The sequence below is a fragment of the Indicator indicator genome, chromosome 26, assembly GCF_027791375.1.
Source record: "Indicator indicator isolate 239-I01 chromosome 26, UM_Iind_1.1, whole genome shotgun sequence".
Taxonomy (NCBI): domain Eukaryota; kingdom Metazoa; phylum Chordata; class Aves; order Piciformes; family Indicatoridae; genus Indicator; species Indicator indicator.
In genome coordinates this window covers 7,723,553-7,743,523 of record NC_072035.1, presented here as the reverse complement: position 1 = coordinate 7,743,523, position 19,971 = coordinate 7,723,553, and the positions used below count along the sequence as shown (strand labels likewise).

Genomic DNA, 19,971 nt, shown 5'->3' with positions numbered 1-19,971 from the left:
CTGTGGAGTTTTCTGGCAGCCACCTCTTCCCCACCAGATGTGGCCACAACCACAGGTGGTCAAGGAACCAGCTCCCTCTCCTGTGGGAGAGGCACACAGCCAAGGAGGACAGCCCTGCACTGTCACTGGGTCTCTGCTTGCAGACTCTCACCAAAAGCCCCAGTAATGAGCCCCGAGTTCTTCTTCCCAAGAGGACCACCCTCAGTGGGGAAGGGAGCCCATATGATCCACACCACAGACTCACAGGCTACAGGAGGACATTTGCCCAGGACAGCTGACGCTCACAGCTTCATTTCATTCTGCAGCCCCTCTGTGCCATTGTTCCACAGCAATAAATCACGGGGAGGCACTGGAATTCTGGGCTAGTTTCTACATGTGGGAGCCCAGGGTGCAGGAACCCAGATGCCACCTCACTTTTGCTAGCTCCCTCAGCAGCCGCTGTGCCCAGCGCCTTTCCAAACGCTCCACGCCTACGCATCCTGTCAGAGCACGGCAGCTCTCCCCGTTCAAAGCACTGCTGAGTTTCCACCCCCTCTGCTCCCCTTCCCCCAGCACTGGATTACTCAATTAGAGATTATGCTTTTGCCAGTTACCTCCAAGCCAACTGGGGCCTCTGCCAAGGTCAACATGAGTTCCAGCCAGTTTCATTAATAACTGTGAGACCAACCCACTGGAAACTCTGAGAGGTTAATCCCAGCAACAGATCAATGTTCCCATAACAAATCCATGGAGCAGAAACACCACTGGTGATTTACCAGCCCAGATATCTGGTGCCGGGAGCTGTCTTCTCTGAGCATCCTTCCCTGTGCTGGGGTAAACCCTGCTGCTGGAATTCCTCAGCCTCCCGCTCCTCACCCTTGCACATCCCACAAGGGACAGGGCAGCTATCAGGGGACAGAAGTGCCAAGGGAGCAGCCAGCACAGCAAGGAGGAAGCAGGGCTCCCAAAAGGCCTTTTGGTTGTCCTTGGTGCTCTGCCAGCCCACGGCCAGAGCAGGACTTAGAGGGCTAGCCAAGAACCTTTCCATCCTACAGCCTCTTTTCCAGGAGTTTATTGTAAATTGGGTTCTGGAACGGGCAGCCAGTGTGAAATCTGGCATGTATACTGTTGGCTTCAATGCATCATTAAAAAGGCATTTTAAATGTGTTAATTCCTCCTTTTGCAACTAATTGCTTTTAAAGCCACATTAACGTGCATCAAAGCAGCATATCCTTTGCCCTAATTTCTGCTTTGCTGTACGTATTTCCTGGCCTTGGTGCTGTCTTTTCCAAGACTCCCCCCTTCCCTTTTCTTATTCCCTTTTTTAGTGTCTAGCATCACCAGAAAAAAAAATACACAGAAAGGGAAGAAATGAAAACTCTTCAACAATATAAAGCAGAGTCCAAGTCCTAACAACACATGGCTCCTTAATAGTCCTTTCCCAGCAATAGTTGTTAATTATTTTACAAAAGAGGGAAGTGGCATTGTCCCTTGGACTGCTGGGGAAATCTGAGATACAGAAAGGGGAAGAGACTTACCCAGTGACCAGCAGCCTGCCAGAGCAGATGGCAACGAGGTTCAGCTTCCCTAAGCCTCCACCCAGCCCTGTACCCATGACACTACATAGCTCCCAGTAAGCTAATTCCTGCTGGAGCAACAGGAATGGCTATGTGTAAGTGCAGCCAGCCCGCTCTTGCAAAGGGACTAAACGCAGATCACGACTGACTCACATCCTATAGGAAGGAGCAGCAAATCTTGTACGTGGTGGAAAAGCAGTCTCAGAAATGGGAAGAAGAACAAGTGGAAGCATAATAGGAATAAGAAACAGTGGTAGGGGAGAGGCAGCCCCAAGCTGCAGCTCTGGAGAGGGGAGAGCAGGCACTGCTGGACCAGACGTGCCACACTCAGCATCCCCATGGGCAGGACGGCCCACAGCACCCACTGTGCACGTAGGCACAGAGACAGAGGATCATGCAGCTATGTTACTGGTCTGCTCTGGACCTGCATGCTTTACTCCTGTCTGCTGTTACATGATGGAGGTCTTTGACTTTTGCTGTTGGAAAGAAAACAGAAGCCATGAAGGGTCCTGGGAACCAGCTCCTGCATCTCCACCAAGAGCACACCTGGTAAATCTGCATCATGGCAACTCCTCCAGCAACTCTCACAGCCAGGCTTTTGCAGCCATGGAAAACCCAGTCCTGCTTCAGCTGTGCCTGGTTATTCTCAGCCAGCTCAAGGGAGCACCTCAGATGCAGCATCAGCCCACACTGGTGCAGAGGGTATGAAGATATTTCATTTCTCCACCTGAAGACTGAGCTCCCTGGGGCCCTCCTGGCCATGTCCTCCAGCAGGAGCCCAGCACTAGGAACATGGCAGCAATCCCTCTTTCAGGCAAAAAGATGCTGAAGTGGGTGAAGCAGGCAATAAACAACCTCCTACTTCCCCTAGCTTGGAAAGAAACGCCAATGTTTGAGGATACGAGCAATGCAAGTTTCATAAGGAAAGGCAAACTCTTTTACTAGACCAGCTGAGGTTTAGCTGTAAAGCTTCTGCTGCTTTTCAAAGGCACACTGCCCAAAGTGTGGCTTGAAGGCCAGCTATAAAGGTGTTGATGTAGTAGAACACATGATCTGTGCCTCACAACCCAAGCCTCAATTGGAATGAGACCACTGTGATCCTGAAAGGGGTCCAGTGCACCCCACATTATAAAAGACATAGGAGATCCACTTTGCTTTGGGGAAAAACCTCTGGAAGATGTTACCAGCATTTGTCACCCTAATCACTCATCCAGGTTCAGAGCACAGCTTAAAGCCCCAACCAAAGACCCTGGTGATACATAGGAACGGTGTTAACTTCCCTGGCCTGAGGTTGGTAAATCCAATGTAATCAGTAATTATCAGGCATGTGCTAATTTCACACCCCACCACAGATCTGAACTCCACATCTCAGCTCCAGCACTGCTCTGAAACCAGCAGAGACCAATTGGTACCCACTGCCTGAGCACAACACCCATTGCTGCTGCATTACAGTGACATCCTGTGGGACAGCCCAGCTGGCACACCAAGCACACAACCAAGCCCCTACCCTTTTTATTAAGGGCCTTGTGGAGCTCTTCACTGTGCAAGAATTAGTTTGATTTGCACAATCACTGTGAAAAGCACTTCCAGTGCTGTTACTCCAATGAGTAAATTTCTGTTCTCCCCATGCAGTGACTACAACAGCATGGAATGGGGTTAAGGGGTAAGGGAACAACTCCTGGGATACTCTGTCCAAACAACCACCAGTGTGTTTAGTAATAACTGGGCTCACGTGGCACATCTCACCCACAGAGCTCACCCTAGCAAAGCTGCCCTAGATAAAGTATCGAATGACTTCATCAGGCTCTGAGTCAGCAGCACAAACAGAACAGCAAATTTCTTTCTCCAGCTCTGGTCACTGGGACACGTCCTGCTGCTGAACGTGTGCCACTGTGTGCCACAATGCCACCAGGCATGTACCCTGGCTTGCAAATGCAGAGACACTTCTGGCTCTGCACCCACTCTGCAAGGTGCTTGCAGGAAGCAAAGAAGGTTGTAGAATAACCTCTGAGAACAGAGGACATGCTGAGTCAGCAGGACAAGCACAGTGCTGCTAGGAATTAAGTGTAAGCCAGCATCCACAGGGATGGAGCAGAGCGGGGGTCAGCCACCAGGATGAGCTGCATCGTGATGTGTTCTTCCAGGAGGTCACATCAGTCGAAGAGAGGAACTAATGGCAGCCATGGAGCTCAGCACAGCTTCTCTTCATCAGCTGTTTCAGCTGATGATCTACACCATCAGAGCTCAGCGCTGTATCAGACCATTGCTGGCATAGCACAGGCACAAGTAGCTTGACGCATGCAAGCAGCCCAGCTATGCAAGTGCCCAGAGCTCATGGACAACAACCAGTCTTGGTTTATGGCATTTCCTTTGGACCTGCACACCCACAGCATCTAACACACTGAGGCTCAGGGTGACGCACGGATCACCTCCAGGAGCGGTAGCACAACCTTAATGTCCACAAAAAGCAGTTCATAGACCACTCTGAGGATGACTCTTCAAGAATAAAGCCAAAAGACTGCTATTAATCCAATTTCCCAAGCTGTGAAGGCAGATACACCTTCAGAGTGATAGTCCTACATCCCAGACCTGCCTTCTGCTCCCAGCCACTTGAACAGCACTGAGATCATTCCAGTCTGGCAGGGAGTTCCATCAAATCCATTCTGAAATCAGCCCCTGCTAGTTTTGAGCTACTAATCCCAGCTGCACTTAGGCTCTCAGTAGTCAGGGACACCCCATTTATTTTCTTCCCTACAGGCCCTGAAATTACAAATGGCTCTGCTAAAAGCATAAACTTGTCTTGCTGAATCGTACCTCACAGCTTTCTCTCTCTTTCATTAACAGATGTTTTAAGCCCCATAAGATGCATGTAATTCTAGGAAATGTGTCACAGACCAAGAAGCAAAATGAAGCCCCTGAACTCACTAACTAATGCCTCAAGAGCAGCTTTGCCTGTTAGAAACAAATAGCTGAGACAACACATGGGTTTCCAGTGAGAGGCAGAACAGAGCTGCTGATGGAATTATTGTGCAGACAGAAAAGCTGTCCTGGTTTCCTCACATCTTTGGAGGGCGAATGTTTTTCAGTTTATTTTCCCCATCAGCCACCCAATCCAGCACACCCTGAGTATTCTCAGTTCAGAGCCACCAGAACATATCCCAGTAGCATGGAGAGCAGGCTCCTCATTAAGACACATCTCAGAGGGAGCATCAAAGATGGGACACAGAAGTGTCACAGCTCCTTGGAGACATCTTTTCCAAGGCTGTACGCTTTCAAGAGCTAAAGGACAGCAACCTGATGTGTCTGGTGCATTTCTTGTGGTCTCTGAGTTCAAACTGGGCTCTTAAAGAGCTGCTACATCCCTTCCAGCATCAGCTAACCATTCCTAATTGGCAGTCCCTGCAGCCCTCTCCTCCAGGAGATCCAGCCAGGGTTACCTTGGCATCTGAACTACCCCAAAGTTAAATGTCCTTCTCACCCAAGGTCAGAGGGATCTCATGTCAGGCCCACCAGCACTGTATGGCTAAGAGATGCCCAAACATCCTGGCATTGCCAAGCAAGACCTCTCTTGCTGGGGTATTATTTCAATGAGCACCCACAGCAAACCATCCCCCTCACCCTGCCTAAGGATGTGACATCCTTTTCATTTCACTGAGGGCTCAGGTATCTCTGAAGCCCAGCTGCCTCCAGCATGTTTACCCAGTAAGACTTTCCTGCCAATCAGGAACATGTCCAAGCTTGAGGTAAAAAAATCAAACACAGTTTACCCCAATAGAGCATGAAAGTAAACCCCAACAGGCACCCAGGCACAGGATTTATCTTTGCAACATTTGTTACACATGCAGAAGGGACAGTTGCAAGTAAACAATTTGCTTTGTTAAACGAGACCAAGGCAAGGAGGCTTTCCAGGGGAAGATTATATTAAAGAACCACCAGCAGCTGATTCAAACCTTTCAGACAGCAATATTAAATAAAGAGAGGTGATAAATGAGAAAGGTCAAGTAAAAATCAAATCAGGGCACAGCACCCAGAAAAGCCAGACATGGCTATCTCTAATTTATCCTAAAGGAGCTTCCGGGTTGTTCTGGTGCCTCTAATAGGTCAGCAGATGCAAGCTTGTGACTGCACCAGTTATGAGGAAAGCTGATAAACTTCTGTTTCCCCAAAGCAGTGAACCCTCTCGGTGAGTATCACCTGACACCACCAAGCACTGCTTGATGCAGCAGGAACCACCACTTACACTGATTTCAGTAATGGCTCAGAGCCTCAGAGGAGGCTCTACACAAGCCAAGGGGATCCCAAAACAAAGACCCCACATCCAGCTAGCACCTCAGCCTGTTGCCTCCTTACCTTGGAGAGATCCTCTGTCCCTCCCTGCTGGGTCTGGTTCAGGAGAGGCGAGTGGCGCATCAGGGAGTCCTGCAGTAGATCCAGGCGTGGCCTCTTGGTTTCAATGAACTCCAAATCTGATGGCTTGGTCAGGTCCGAGAGATAGGAATGAGCCTCAGTTCTCAGGTGCAGCTCCTGAGATCTGGTGACAAAGAGAAATGAGCCTTTAGTAAACAAGCCAGCTCTGCTCTATCCAGGCTCTACAACCACAAGCCACTCAAAGTCAGAGGGCATCCAGAAGGATGCATGAAGGTAGGTCAGGTGGCCCTGGACTCAAACACCTCAGGTCTTTGCAGACCCAGGATGCACAGCTCCATAGCTTGACTGCTGGGCATGGTGCTTCTCCTGGAGGGCTCATTGCAGGTAGGCAGAACCAGGCAATCAGCCAGGGGAGTAGGACATGGAGTGCAGCATCACAGAATCACTGAATCATTTTGGTTGGAAGAGACCTTTAAGACCATCAAGTCCAACCATTAACCCAGCACTGCCAAGTCCACCACTAATCCATGTCCCTCAGCACCACATCTACACTGCCATCCTCCAAGCCCAACAGGCAGCCTTGCTGTCCCCTGCCTCAGCACTACCTTCAGGTTGCCTGGAAAGCCCTACTTGCCATCTCCTGTTCCACCACACACAGTAGGTTGCTGCTTCTACACTAGGGCAAAGGAACAAGGCTGCAGTTTTGAGCCTTCCCTGTCATACCACATGTGTCAGGCTGGCCAGAAAAAGCCAAAGCTTGCCAAATCCTCAAACCTGGCCCATAAATCTCCCTGTGGCCCCTAAGCCCAGCTCCTTTCTGCCACATTTGGCTTACTTAGCCAAAGATACCTGTTCATATTTAACAGCTTCTACAGGAATACCAAAGATTATGTGCTGGGGAAAAACACACACTCCTCCATGGCTAGACAGGAGGGATTTCTTTTTCCAGGATGAGGGAGGAAAGAAGCCAGGCACATGTAATTAGTTGCATGTCTCCAACACAGACCTGGCAAGCAATGAGGGCACATTAGCCATGGATGGCAACTGTGCTGACATGCTGCAGCAGGCTCAAATACCTCTCACCTGCTAAATATGATGCACCTGGTGATATGTGGAAATGGGATTTGGGTTTGCTTTCTTAAAACAAATGTCAAGCTTTTTTTTTTTTTTTCCTTTTTTTTTCCCCAGCTCTATTTTTCCTAAGAGGATTCTCTTGTGGGAATTGTAAAGGGATCCTTCAAAAATACATTAAACTTTTTACTATGCCCAAGGATCAGCTTTGCTGCAGCAGCTCCAAGGGTGTGTTTTTAACACTTTAGGCAGAAGTGCCTCAAAAAAAAAAAAATAAAAAAAAACCACCACAACAACAAAACACACTAAAGTGAAGTACAGTAGATTCAAAGTTTTAAGGAAAAAAAAAATCATGGCTTTTTTTTCCTTTTCCCCTTAAACAAAATTGTTCAAGTTCTCCTGAGCTGTGTGGTGAAGTATCTTCCCCAGTTACCAAACACCAACAAGTGACACAGCCTTTGGAGCTACTGGAAGGGGAGGAAGGGAGGGGATGTGTTTTGCCGTAAGGAAGCACAACAGACAACATCATATGGCCCCCACCCACAAACTGCAACTGCTGATGGTCATTTTTACCTAGCTAATTAAGTATCTGGGAGAGGATGACAAAAAGAAGGAGCCAGAGCCCTCTGAAGCCAGCGGGAGTCTTTCCAGCAGCTGTAACGGCTCTGGACCGCATCCAGAGAGAGGAGGAACCCTGGTGAAAGCCACCTTCTCAGGGACACCACGGCAAGCAAAGCCCTCTGCCCTCCCCTGCAGCACTGTGCCAAACTCATCCCTGCTTTGGGGAAGCAAGCTAAAGGTGCTATTGCTCGTTTTTACAATTTTATTTAAACATCAACAGCAGGCACAAAGCATGTGCATGCCAAACTGCTGCTGCGGCTTTGGCACAGGCAGCTGATGCTAGGATTTGGGCAGCAGCTTTGCTGCTGACACACAGAAACATAATCTGGCTCGTCCTCTTCCTCCTTCCCAGCAAAAAAGGGGATGGCAGAACAGGGAAGCTCCTGCACTGCCTTTGCCACTCCAACCCCCAACCTATGAGAGCACAGCTCACACAGCAAACTTCTCAGAGCAGAAACAGCTCTGAAATCTGGCATGGAAGCACAGCTCCCTTCACCTGCAAACACTTTCACACTGAATGATCCTCAACTTTTCTCAGCAAGCCCAGAAATATCTCCTGGCATCTCTCAAGTTTCCTGCTGGCTTGTCCCAAACCCTGCCTGCCCGCAGCTGCATGCCAAAATCCTGGGCTTTGCTGTAAAACCCAGGGACAATAAGCAACTGTTGAGCTGGGCAGGTGCTAAAATATTCCAACACCCGAGGCTCTGCTGTACCGAGGCAATTAAAAGTCAGATGTATTTATTTTCACTTCTTCCCTTTTTTTTTTTTAAAGCCATATTACCAAGAAACTGCTAATTGACTCAGGATGGCTCCCAGACCTCTGCAGTTGGCAGGAACCCAACACAACTGCCATGCTTTGTATTTCTAAGATAAGAGCAAGGCTCAGAGCTTTTCAAAGGCAGTTCCAGCCAGGCAGGGGCCACGCCAGGGAAAGCAGCTGCAGTGTTACAGGGTGCTATTTCATTTCCATTTCCACATCCATTGGAACTGCTATTAACTTTATCCACTGGAATTTCCAGCCACTCCCGAGGTCACCTTGCCTGACACAACCCACTCAGCCTGTCCTGGCTGCACACACCAAGTGCTCTTAGAATCACAGAATGACAGAATTGTTTTGGTTGGAAAAAGACCTCTAAGGTCATTGAATCCAACCGTCAACATAAGGTCATCATGGTCATAAACCACGTCCCAAAGTGCCATGTCCACACATTTCTTGACTATCTTCAGGGACGGTGACTCTACCACCTCCCTGGGTGGCAGAGGCCTGTTCCAATGCCTGATCACTCTTCCTGTAGAGAAATTTTTCTTAATATCCAATCTAACCCCCCTGGCACAATTTCAGGCAACTTCCTCTTGTTCTACTACCTGACACTAGGGAGAAAAGACCAACACCCTCCTCACCACAACCTCCTTTCAGGCAGTTGTAGAGAGCAACTCTACATGGTGTCTCCCCTCAGCCTTCTCTTCTCCTGGCTGAACCACCCCAGTACCCTCAGCCACTTCTTGTAAGGCCTCCAGACCCTTTATCACCTTCATTGCCCTTCTCTGGACATGCTCCAGCACCTCAATGCATTTCTTGTAGTGAGGGGCCCAAAACTGAATGCTGTATTTGAGGTGCAGCCTCACCTCTTGCCTAGAGCCTTCAGACCTTTCTTTCTTGACATCCCCACCTGCAGTAAGCCCTTTACAACAGACTTTTAGACAGGGCTGATGTCGCTGTCTGTGTAAAAACAGCCCTAAAAACCTCTCCTGTTACACCCAATTTGAAGGTTTGCTGTGTTTCCAAATAGCTCCCACCCAGCTGGTGTATTCCAGAGATCCCTACTTTGCTGAAGGAAAAGAGTGGTTTTAATTGCATGTGACTTACTCATGATGAAATGAAATGAACCAAATGTCAGAGCTAATTACGAAGTGATGCAGGTTAGTCTTCACTTGGAGTCCTCCCTCACAAACACTAAACAACTTAAAAGAAGCAGAACATCATGAGACCTGCTGACACCAAGGCAAGGAGCCAGGGTCTGCCCCAACCTCCAGCTCTGCTTTGGGCAGGTGTGAGTCCAGCAGACCACAATAACCCCAGATTAGACCTTTGGTTTATTACTGATCTGACAGACCCATCACACCCTACCAGCTGCAGAGCCACGTTACTGATTCACCAGGGTCATCCCCTGGGCAGGCTCACATAGGGTGTTCAGAAGGAAGGAGCAGACAAAATCCTTCAGCAAGTGTGGGGCACTTGCACCTTGCTCCAGCACATGCAGGCCACTGGGACCTAGCAAAACATCTGCTGCATTATACTTACATTAGAATCAGCTGAGCACAAGATGGGCTGATAAAAAGGGCTAACTGCAAGCTAGGTATAAAGGAACCTGAGAGCAGCTCTCTCCTGGGAGAAAGGATCAAATGAGACATCCTGAGCTGCCCTTGAAGCTTGTAAGAGCAGCCCTGATGGAATCTAAATGGATTTTACCTCCTTTGTTGAAGCCAAATCATGACAGAATGAGCACGTACAAAGTTTTGGAGAAGGTCAGGGCAGGCTCTCCCACACCACTAACCTACCTCAGGAGTATACTGCCTGGCTTTTCAGAGCCACACAACCCTCCTCTGCCCTTCAAACTCCCATTTCTCCATCAGCTGAGCAGCAGAAGGTGGCAGCAGGAGGGATGACTGCTGTTCTACAACACCCAGTGAACCCAGCTTGACTTTATGAAGATGTGCCTCCTGCACCAAGGGCTCCAAACACCAGCAGTGACTCTGAGCCAGCTCCCACCAGCTTCCCAGCAAGGGCACAGCTGAAGCTTTGCACCCATCCACAAATATTGTTCCTTACATCCTGGGGCCAAACAACATAACTGGGTTGGAAAACTGGCTCTTGCCTTCTCTTGGAACCAGAACCAAGACAAATGTTCTCCTTTCTGTAGCTGCTTATTTCCTCTGGCTCAGATAGTTGGGTGGGAAATTGTCTCAAAAAAAAAAAGAAAAAAAAAAGCTTTTACAGAAGTCTCCAGGCCTCACAGATACAGACAGACAACAAAACGCCTTTGAAAGCCACTAATACAGAAAACCACCAGTGTCAGAGTGAATTATTTATAGTCAACACTGACGTTCATCCAAGGTTTCAGCAGCCCCTTTACAGCTAAATGACAGCCAGAGTGGGAGACCAGGCAAGTTGAGACCTGTTACGGAGAAACTGGAGGGTTTGTAGGAGCAAACCTGCCACCAGACAGCTAGAAAAACACATACAGGGCCAGATGACAGATTCCTTCTGTCATATAGGTGGAGAAGAAAAGCCCTCTTGCCTTAACAACAGGGGCCATAGGAAGAACAACCAGTATGGCTGGGGCAGGTGGAGCTCCCATGCCCTCAAGCAATGTCTAACAGCAGCAGCAGCATTGAGGCTTCCCAAGCCAAAGGTGTGGGACAGCCTTAAACAGCATGCATCATGTGGTCCAGCTCAAAGACTCCAGGTCCTTGTGATGTCTGACTGAGCACTTGTGACCAGGAGGCCCCACATGCATCCTGATGCTGCTCCAGCTGTGCATTCCCACATGGGCAGGTAGCTGTGCCTCAGCCACCCCATGCAACCCTCTCAGCCAACTGCAATTTAGATGAGAGCAGATGCTTGCATATTGAACATCTCCATACACAGCCTGAATTACTCATGGATGGGACCAGCAGAAGCTTTAACACTGTGCCACACAATGACATTGCCTCACTCAGGAGAAGGAACAGTTGTGGCTCTCCACAAGCTTCCCCACATGCCTTCTCCAGGCATGCAAAACAAGGAGCCCCACAGGAAAGGCCTCTTGGCAGTGCTGGGTAGCTGGAGCACTCCCTGAACTAATGGCTTTGGGAACATCCCACATTTCACTAGGCCTGCTGCAAACATTGCAAGACCTCTTGTCCTCCCCCAAAATAAATCTGCTTCAAGTTTATGTAGGGTAAAGATGCTTCAGGAACTTTCACCTTCATTCTAGCCAAGGCAAAGCCCAGGTTTCTCCTCACACCTCCTTACCAGGGCACAGTGGCACATCTCCACAGAGCCTTGGTCACCCTCTGTGCCTGCTTGTGGACATGCCCAGAGCACACATTGGAGCAGAGGGTCCTTGCAAGACAAAACTTGCCACCAAAAGTCTACATGCCAGCATCTGCCCTTTCCAGCTGTTCTTTTCCCACGTTCATTTGTGGGGAGGAAAAATTTTTAAAAAAATTAAGAATGTGTCCTCCAGAACATCATTTCAAGTGCGAACAGACACAAAAGATGTATGGCTGCAGGGCTCCCAGCCGCAGCACTGCTCGCTCCTGAGAGAAGGGTCACCTTTAAAAATGGAAACTTAATTAAAGCCCATAACTAACATGGGCTGGGTGGCATTGCTAACTCAGGAGCAGTTGGTGCCATTTGGCTCAGCACAGATGAAGAGCGAGGGCCACATGTGATTTCCAGCAGCCACGCACACTGCCCCAGCTTCCCACTGCTCCCCAGGCTCCTCAGCCAGCAGGATTAATCACATTCAATAAGCACAGTAATTAGGCTTTGCTCCCGTGCTGGATTGCACCATTGCTGGATGGCTACCTCAGATGGCTCCAGAAACACAGCAGCTGCTTAACGTATCCAAAATGTCATCCTTCAGATCAGCACCGGGCAAGCTCCTTGAGCTCCTCACGGCTGCGCTCAGCAGAAAGGCTCCAAAAAAGGAGCCTGGCTCTCCTGGTGAGCTGGGAAAATGATCTGAGGAAAACAGTGACTCATCTGACTCTGGGTAAAGGTGGGATCTACTGTGTGAATATGCACACCGCTTATTTACAGCCACGTCTTCTGCCAGAGAAGCAATTATCCACCCCAGCATTCCTGTGCTGGTTAAGGAACCTCATTTAAAATCCCAACACATAGGGGATTAAAAAAAAAACCACACACACGGTTCCTTGATTTTTCAGACCCCTCACCCCACTGGCACCTGCCATTTAACACTCAACCCAGTTTTTCTCACTTCTTTTGTGGACCAAAATATATATAGAAGAGAGGAGGGGAAAAAAAAATAAAAAGAACTAATCCTTGTCACCTTGCCAGGACATTCCTCTGCAAGCATTCATGGTACGACTTGTACCAACAGCAGATCCTGAAATACTTCTCTTCACTCCCTGCAGTCCAGTTGGCACAGCCAACTGAGCAAGCCAAGGGGAAGTCTGTGGATCCTTCCAAGAAAAATCCTGCTACCAAAAAAAACATCAAGGAAAGCAGCACATCTCTGCAAAGACAGACAGAGACAACTTTCTCTATAGCAACAGAGTGGTTCAAGTTTTCCTTCCTTCTTCCAAGCCAGAATTGCTGCCTAGAGAGAGTTCAAGTCACCACATCCACCAAGAGGTGATGACAACTCTCAAGGCTGATGCACTTGGAGGGCATTCTGCAGCTCCCTAGCATCTCCTGCAGAACTGGGCTGCCCAGATTGGAAGGTAGAAGAAGAGGGAGACACATCACCCTTGAGGGAGGGGACCCCATGATGGTCTGACACTTCAGGAACTGGCTCTCCCCATCCTGCCTGACCCATCAGGCTCAGCTGTGGTGACATCCAGCTCCCTGATCCTGATGTTCAACAAGCTCCTTGTTCAGGCAACACCAAAATGTGGGATCCTCTCAGCACTCCGTTCCTTCCAGCAAGTTACCAGTCAACAGCTTTTTGTCACCAAAACCTGATTCATACTCAAAACACTGCACTCATGGTGAAATCCTTAACTGCTTCTTCCCTTTTCACTGGACGAGTTAACCACATCAAAACTGCAGCCAGGAGAGACAGAAAACTGTTAAACTACAGGAAGATCACCTAAGCAAGCTCAAAAGGTTTCTGCAGGATAAGCAGGATTTAAAGCATCCATGGGGTCAAGCCTCAAATACCACATGAAAAGACCTTAGAGATCTGCCTAAGATAAAGGTAATGCCAAAGTGGGAGACAACCCCCTGAAACCAGCAGAGAGTAAAATGAATCCCCGCAGTTTCCAAGAGAGTGGGGCAAGCAGCAGCTGCTCACTGGGCAGGTGGGTTCTGAGGAACCAGGACCAAGCAGCCAAAATGCTGAATCACTACTCGTTGGCTGCAGACACTGCTCTGAATCAGCATGAGGCAGGACAACAGCTGGGCAGGGATGTCCATGTGGAACAGAGCTCCATCACCAGTGCTGTCCGTCTGCCACTTGCCCTGACTCCCAAATTGATTTCTTGAAGGAGGGGAGTGATCCTGGAAGAGCAGCCACCACCCACAACCAACAGCAGACAGGCTGCTTCCTCTGAACCCAAAGCAACAGAGGATTGGAGTAATTCCCTTCCACAGAAACTTGGTTCAAGGAGAGGATTGTCTCACTCCCACCACCACAGCATGCCAGGTGGGCTATCAGAGAGGGAACCAAGGTGAGGTCTTCATTTCAGACACAGCACACTTCCCTCTACTTACCTGCTGTGTCTGCGCTGCACACCTTACTCATCTGCCTTCAGTTGCTGCCTCCTCCCCAGCCCCTCATGCTGAGAGCCAGCTGCCTCTGCTCAAAACCCTGAATTCCAGCCCAGGAACAAAGCCAAAGTGCTTACAGATGCACCTGGTGTGAACCTGCCAAGGGGACTCAGCTGCAGAGCTGGTTGCTTTCACCTCCCTTGTCCAGGCTTTGCTCCACATCAAGCATAGTCAGAACTATTTTTCAGGATAGGCACCCAACCTGTTCCAAAAGCTCCAGGGTCTTGGCACTTGAGCACCTCAGGAACCATCAGGAGAGCAACCAAGCACCCAAAGGGCTCCATTTGTAACACATCACGGCAGTGAAATTCTGGAACAGGTTGCTCATCCATGTGGTGGAGGCCCCGTTCCTGGAAACATTCAAGGTCAAACTTGATGGGGTCCTGAGCAGCCTGATATAGTTGGAGATGTCTCTGCTTAGTGCAGAGGGTTGGGCAAGATGACTTTTGAGGGTCCCTTCCAACCCAATGCATTCTATGATTCTATTTTAGAGCAAATCCTCACACCACAAATATGAAAATGCAAAGCCCCCCCAAGACAAATTTTGAGTGTAGTGCTTAAGGATGCAGAGAAACCGCAGCTGGCTTGGCAAAAATGGATTAACAGCTCCCCAGTGCCACCCAGTTCAAATTACTTCAATAATTAATTACACTGGACTGAAAATTTCTGCAGACCCCCCACCTTGCATCCCCAGGTTTCCCCAGTGTGGGGTTTTTTATTTGGTCTGTATCCCAGCACTCCAGCACAACTGAGCTGAATGTCAGTGATATTTTTAGCTTTGTTACCCAGTATCATTTCTGCAAATACTCAATTTTTCAGATGCTCCAGGGAAAAGAGGGATGAAATGTATCTTGGGTCTGTTGCAAAAGAATTATAGCATGCCAAAACCTCACCATTCAGGTTGAAAGTGAAGGAACCACGATAAGCATTTGGATGTGTATCTAGAACTGACAACCTCAATTAACATTTACCCACATTCACGTGACTCTCAACACAACTTTGGAGAGTTTGGAATATTTGTGAGCCAAACTGAGATGTTTGGATCACCACACCAGATCAGAAGTGTGGTACAGCAGACCCCAAGGCTTGCTGTTGGGGATTTTTTTTTTTTTTCAGTTACATGGAAGAACCAAGATATGGTTGGGTTTTTTTTAAACAGCATACTCAGAACTTGAAACCTTCACTTTATTGAAGAGCAGAACTGGTTCTCCATTTTGCAAACCCTAAGTAGTGTGAAAAACAAAACCAGGCATCAGCATGTTGCTGGGTCCTCTTTACTCACCTCCCCCAAATTTAGCTGAATCTGACCACTTCCAGCTCAGCACTGTTAATCTGAGGGCAGAAATTAAAGCACTGAGAAATCAGTGTGCCAAGGGAATGTAGCCTGCTGCAAGGAGTCATCTGAAGGGACAGTGCCCTCTGTGCATGCAGGTGCCGCAGGCACAATCCAGAAGAGCACATCCGCGAGGACAGATACAAAACTAACTTTGGTGGCTGCCTTTTTGCTTCTAAATTCTCATCAGGATGAGAACTGGATTTGGATTTTGGGGTGAGAACTTGGACTTGCTTCCAAAATCTCAAGTTTCTGCTGAGCACCAAGCTGAACTCATCCCAACAGAAAAGAGGGTCCTGCCTGCACCTTATCTATCCCACTCCCTGAGTTCTTCCTGCCTAACAATTATGATTTTAGAGTGAAAGATTTGTCTCTGTTACTCTGGTTTTATTCTCAGCCTAGGAAATAGGCATTACAAAAAAAAAAAAAAAAAAAAAAGTTCTGCACAAATCTACTGCAGCAAGGCTCTTATTTCACTTCCAGGCCAGCTTTTTTCCAAAACCACTAAGCATCAAATGCAGAAGAGAAACTATGAAAGAGCAGCATTTTGAGATGAAACAGAGAGCGAGAGTGATGGCCTTCAGAACAGACCAGCTCCTGCGGTTAAAGTGTCTACAGCTTTCCCAGCCACACAGCACTTTCCCTGCGGAACACCCAAAAACACTGCCAGGCTCTTATGGAAAGCTAGGGAAGAAAATGGGGAGAGACGGAGAGCTGTGAGGGGAGCAGACAGAAAAACAACCCAAGCCCTCACTTTGGAGAAAGCTGTGAGAGAAATGCTGAAAGAAAAACAAAACATTGAAAGCAGGGAGGAAGAGCAAAGAGTAAGCAGATATGCACAGTGGAAATGAGCTCTTCTCACTCCTCCCTTCAGGCTCAGGAGCCACAGACCAAACCCAACCACACACCTTTACTTCCTACACTGAAGCAAGCCAGTGCAACCAGTTACAGCAACGAGTACCTTCACAGAAGGTGGGGGGTTGTTGTTTAGTGGTTTTAAGACATTTTCTAGATGCATGCCAGTTCAAGGGAAGAAACCACAAGGCAAAGGTGCCACTTGTATTAGCACAACTAAGCTAAAGCAGCACAGACACTGGGCACAGACAAAAACATAACTTTGCCCAGGTCCCACCCAGCCCTCCTTCACCCCCAGCCCTGCACAGAACACTCCCTGATGCAGGTGGGTGTCCATGACCCACAGGAAGACAGGGAGCTGGTACCTTTCATTGCCTGGCTGGAACTCGGAGAGCAGGGACGGCCTCCGCCGCTGCGGCTGCATGATTGACCCTGGCGGGAGGTGGGAAGCAAAATCCCTGGAATGATGCTGGTACTCCAACAGCGCAACGTCCTGCAGGAGCAAACACAGAAGAGCTGGTTAGGCTGGTGGCAACCTTTAAGCAAGCATTGAATATGAGGGTAGATTCAGTTTAGATGTAAGGAAGAAGTTCTTCCCCGTGAGGGTGGTCAGATACTGGAACAGGTCCCTGAGAGAGGGTATGGCTGCCCCATCCCTGGAAGTGTTGAAGGTCAGGCTGGATGGGGCTTTGACCAACCTGGTCTAGTGGAGGGGTCATGTAGAAGTATTGAACTAGATGATCTTTAAGGTCCTTTCCAACTCAAACCATTCTCTGACAACTCAGGAAAAAAACATCAAGATAGTCCTCCTTTGAAGCACTGGGTGCTGGACCACAAAACTCAGTGCTTCTGCCCCAACAAAAGGATTCCCACTCATCTCCAGTCCTGCATCACGATGGGCTGGCAGCTCAGTCCCCAGTCCAACCTCCCTCCAGTCTTTTACTGGGGCTGCTCACAAACTGGCCCATGGGATGAGGACCGCAGCAAGCTCAACCCAGCTGCCAAGCACCACACAGGGAGTTTTTGCATCCAAACAGTCCTGACAACAACTTAATCTGAGAGGAAGAAAAGGTAAGAAGAAAATTAAAGTTACAAGATACTTTGAACTTCAATATTGAATTCATGCAGCAGCATGGAGAATTGGGGGGGGGGGGGGGGGGGGGGGAGGAGCACAAAGAAAGAAAGAAAAAGAGAAATCAGAAATGTTATCTGGAGAGTGTCTCTTTAAGCACAGCTCCCCTGGGTTGAGCTCAAGGGGTTTGAAAGGACAGTTTGCTACTTATTATGTGTACGTCCCTTTTGTTCCTTGACCCTTGAGAGCACAGAACAGTATGTTCCCAAATTTAATTAAACAAGAAGCCCTCCTGCTCTCTGCCACAGACTGATTCCAGCAACTGTATTTTAGCAGCTATATTCAACTCCTCTTTTTTTATTTGCAGATAGACACTTGACCAGAAGACTAATCATCTAATTAACAAAGACCTTCAGCAACGGCACAGAATATCCCTAGTAACATCGACACACATTTACCTTAGAAGAACCAATCCCACCTGGGAGTTTACTTTGAACAGCTCTAACTGGAACCACAACAAAAACCACCCCAACAAACAAACAAAAAAAAAAAACCCACAAACACCCTCCCCCCCCCCCAAAAAAAAAGGCAAAAAGACATGTCAGAGTCTAAAAACTAAAATCAAGAAATAAAAAACCAAGTGCATGTGGGCAGGGGACACTTGCCCCTAACAGCTCTCACAGAAGTTATTTGATCAGTTGCAGTGAAGATTGACAAGCTCCAACACTAGGGGAAGCGTCCCAGCAAGGTGCAGAGCAGGCAAAGAAAGGATTTGGAAGCTTAAATAGCAATAACCTGCCCCTGAAGATCCCTTCTCTCCAAGCTGCCCCTGGAGAACCCCTTCTCTTCCTTCTGCAAGTGAACAGAGTAGCCCAATGATGGATGCCATGCTCTCCTCCAACCAGCTGCAAGGTCGAAAGGAGTATCAAAACCCAACATCTTTGGTTGCCAGAGGGTAAAACAAGATATTTGTGTAGCAGCTTTCCGGAAAGACAAGAGGAAATTGGAACTTGGAAGCTCTTGGTCTAGGGGAGCCAAGCAAAGCAGATGCCCTACCCCACATTCAGGCTCTCTCACACAAGAACTGAAAGGGCCAGATACCAAATGAAGGAGGAAGGCAAATGGTGGGGTCTGAGGGACACCACTTTGTGTCTAGAAACCTGCACCAGTTTTTTGAATCAGGTTCATTTCTCCCCAGCATCAGGCAATAGTGTGCTGTTGTTCCTTTCTGTTCAGGCTGATCTTGGCAAACACCAGCTACCAGGAGCCTCTGCCCCACCCCAAACTCTTGGTCTCCATCTCCCATCTGGCCACTTCAGATCTCAGCCTCTGAGGCAAGTGGCTATTTTCAGACAGGTTCTTGCAACACAAGGAGGGCATTGCTAGGACATCTACTTGTTCCTATGATGTTTCACTTCTGCTGTAAGTCCAGGTGTAAAGAGAGGACACCATCCCATGATACTGTTTTTATTTCAGCTCTAGAGTCCACTCATGCAGAATACCATGGGGGCTGCAGGACAAGAGTATGTAATTGGTCCAGCCACTAGTGGGGTGAACTCAGGCAATGTGGAGTGAAGGAGCCCATTAGCTCTCACCCCCATCCAAAGCAGAATTGCTGCTTCTCCATGTTCACATTTGTCCTGGTTTTAAACTTAAAAAAACCCAAAGTGGGATGCAGCTCCTGACATCCACCTACAGAACAAACACTCCATGTCTGGGGAAGACACACCAAGAGGCCCACAACCAGGACCGGCACCTTCTGTGGGCGTATAAACAAGAATTTCCCGTTTGGGAGGCTGAAAGGCTGTGCCCTTGAGAAGAAAAAAAAAAAATGTCCCAAGAACCATCTGATTTTCCCTTTCCCCCTGCCCACACTCAGCTGAGCTTCGCCTTTTCCCCCTCTAACCTTCATCAGAAAGGTGCTGGTGGATCTCTGAGCCTGCTGGCGTGGCCTGAAACGATAGGGAAGCTCATGGACTGTTTACAAAGGCCTGTAGTGATAAGACAAGGGGCAATGGTTTGAAATTAGAGAAGAGCAGATTTAGGTGGGAGGCCAGGAACACCGGGGGGTGGGACACTAGAACAGGTTGCCCAGGGAGGTGGTTGAGGCCCCATCCCTGGAGATATTCAAGGTCAGTCTCAACACAGCTCTGAACAGCCTGATCTAGTGGAGGATGTCCCTGCTCACTGCAGGAGGGTTGGACTAGATGAGATTTGCAGGTCCCTTCCAAACCAAACCATTCTGTGATGCTGGGCCGTTAGCTCAGGGCTGGGCTCATGGAAGATGTTCCTCTCCAGCTTCCCCACCAAGAACACAGCTGGTGAGCACCACCAGCGCCTGCTTTTCCAGACATTGCCCCATGCCTCTGACCTGCCCTGCTCACATCAGTGTTCAGCTGCACCAGAAGAAAACACAGCCTAAAAATTACGGAGGAGGAAGGGTTCTGTGCCCTGTGACGAAGTGTCAAAGGAACCATGGGAGACCTGGCAGGATGTAGGTGGATTAATTGCTCAGAAAGTTACTCCAGTAAATTGCATGGTGAGCTGTGGCTGTGTTTTTCAGATGCAAATGCCAGGAAGGTTTATGAGCTGC

General features: G+C 48.6%; 1 protein-coding gene across 1 annotated transcript in view; it reads right to left on the bottom strand.

The window, feature by feature from the left end:
- Positions 1-19,971, bottom strand: part of NCOR2 (nuclear receptor corepressor 2) — a 177,727-nt gene that overhangs the window by 146,448 nt on the left and 11,308 nt on the right. Inside the window, exons 2-3 of the mRNA XM_054392833.1 lie at positions 16,672-16,799; positions 5,907-6,087 (exon numbers count right to left, since the gene is read on the bottom strand). Coding sequence (XP_054248808.1) covers positions 5,907-6,087; positions 16,672-16,799 — 309 coding nt within the window. The remainder of the gene's footprint in view (positions 1-5,906; positions 6,088-16,671; positions 16,800-19,971) is intronic.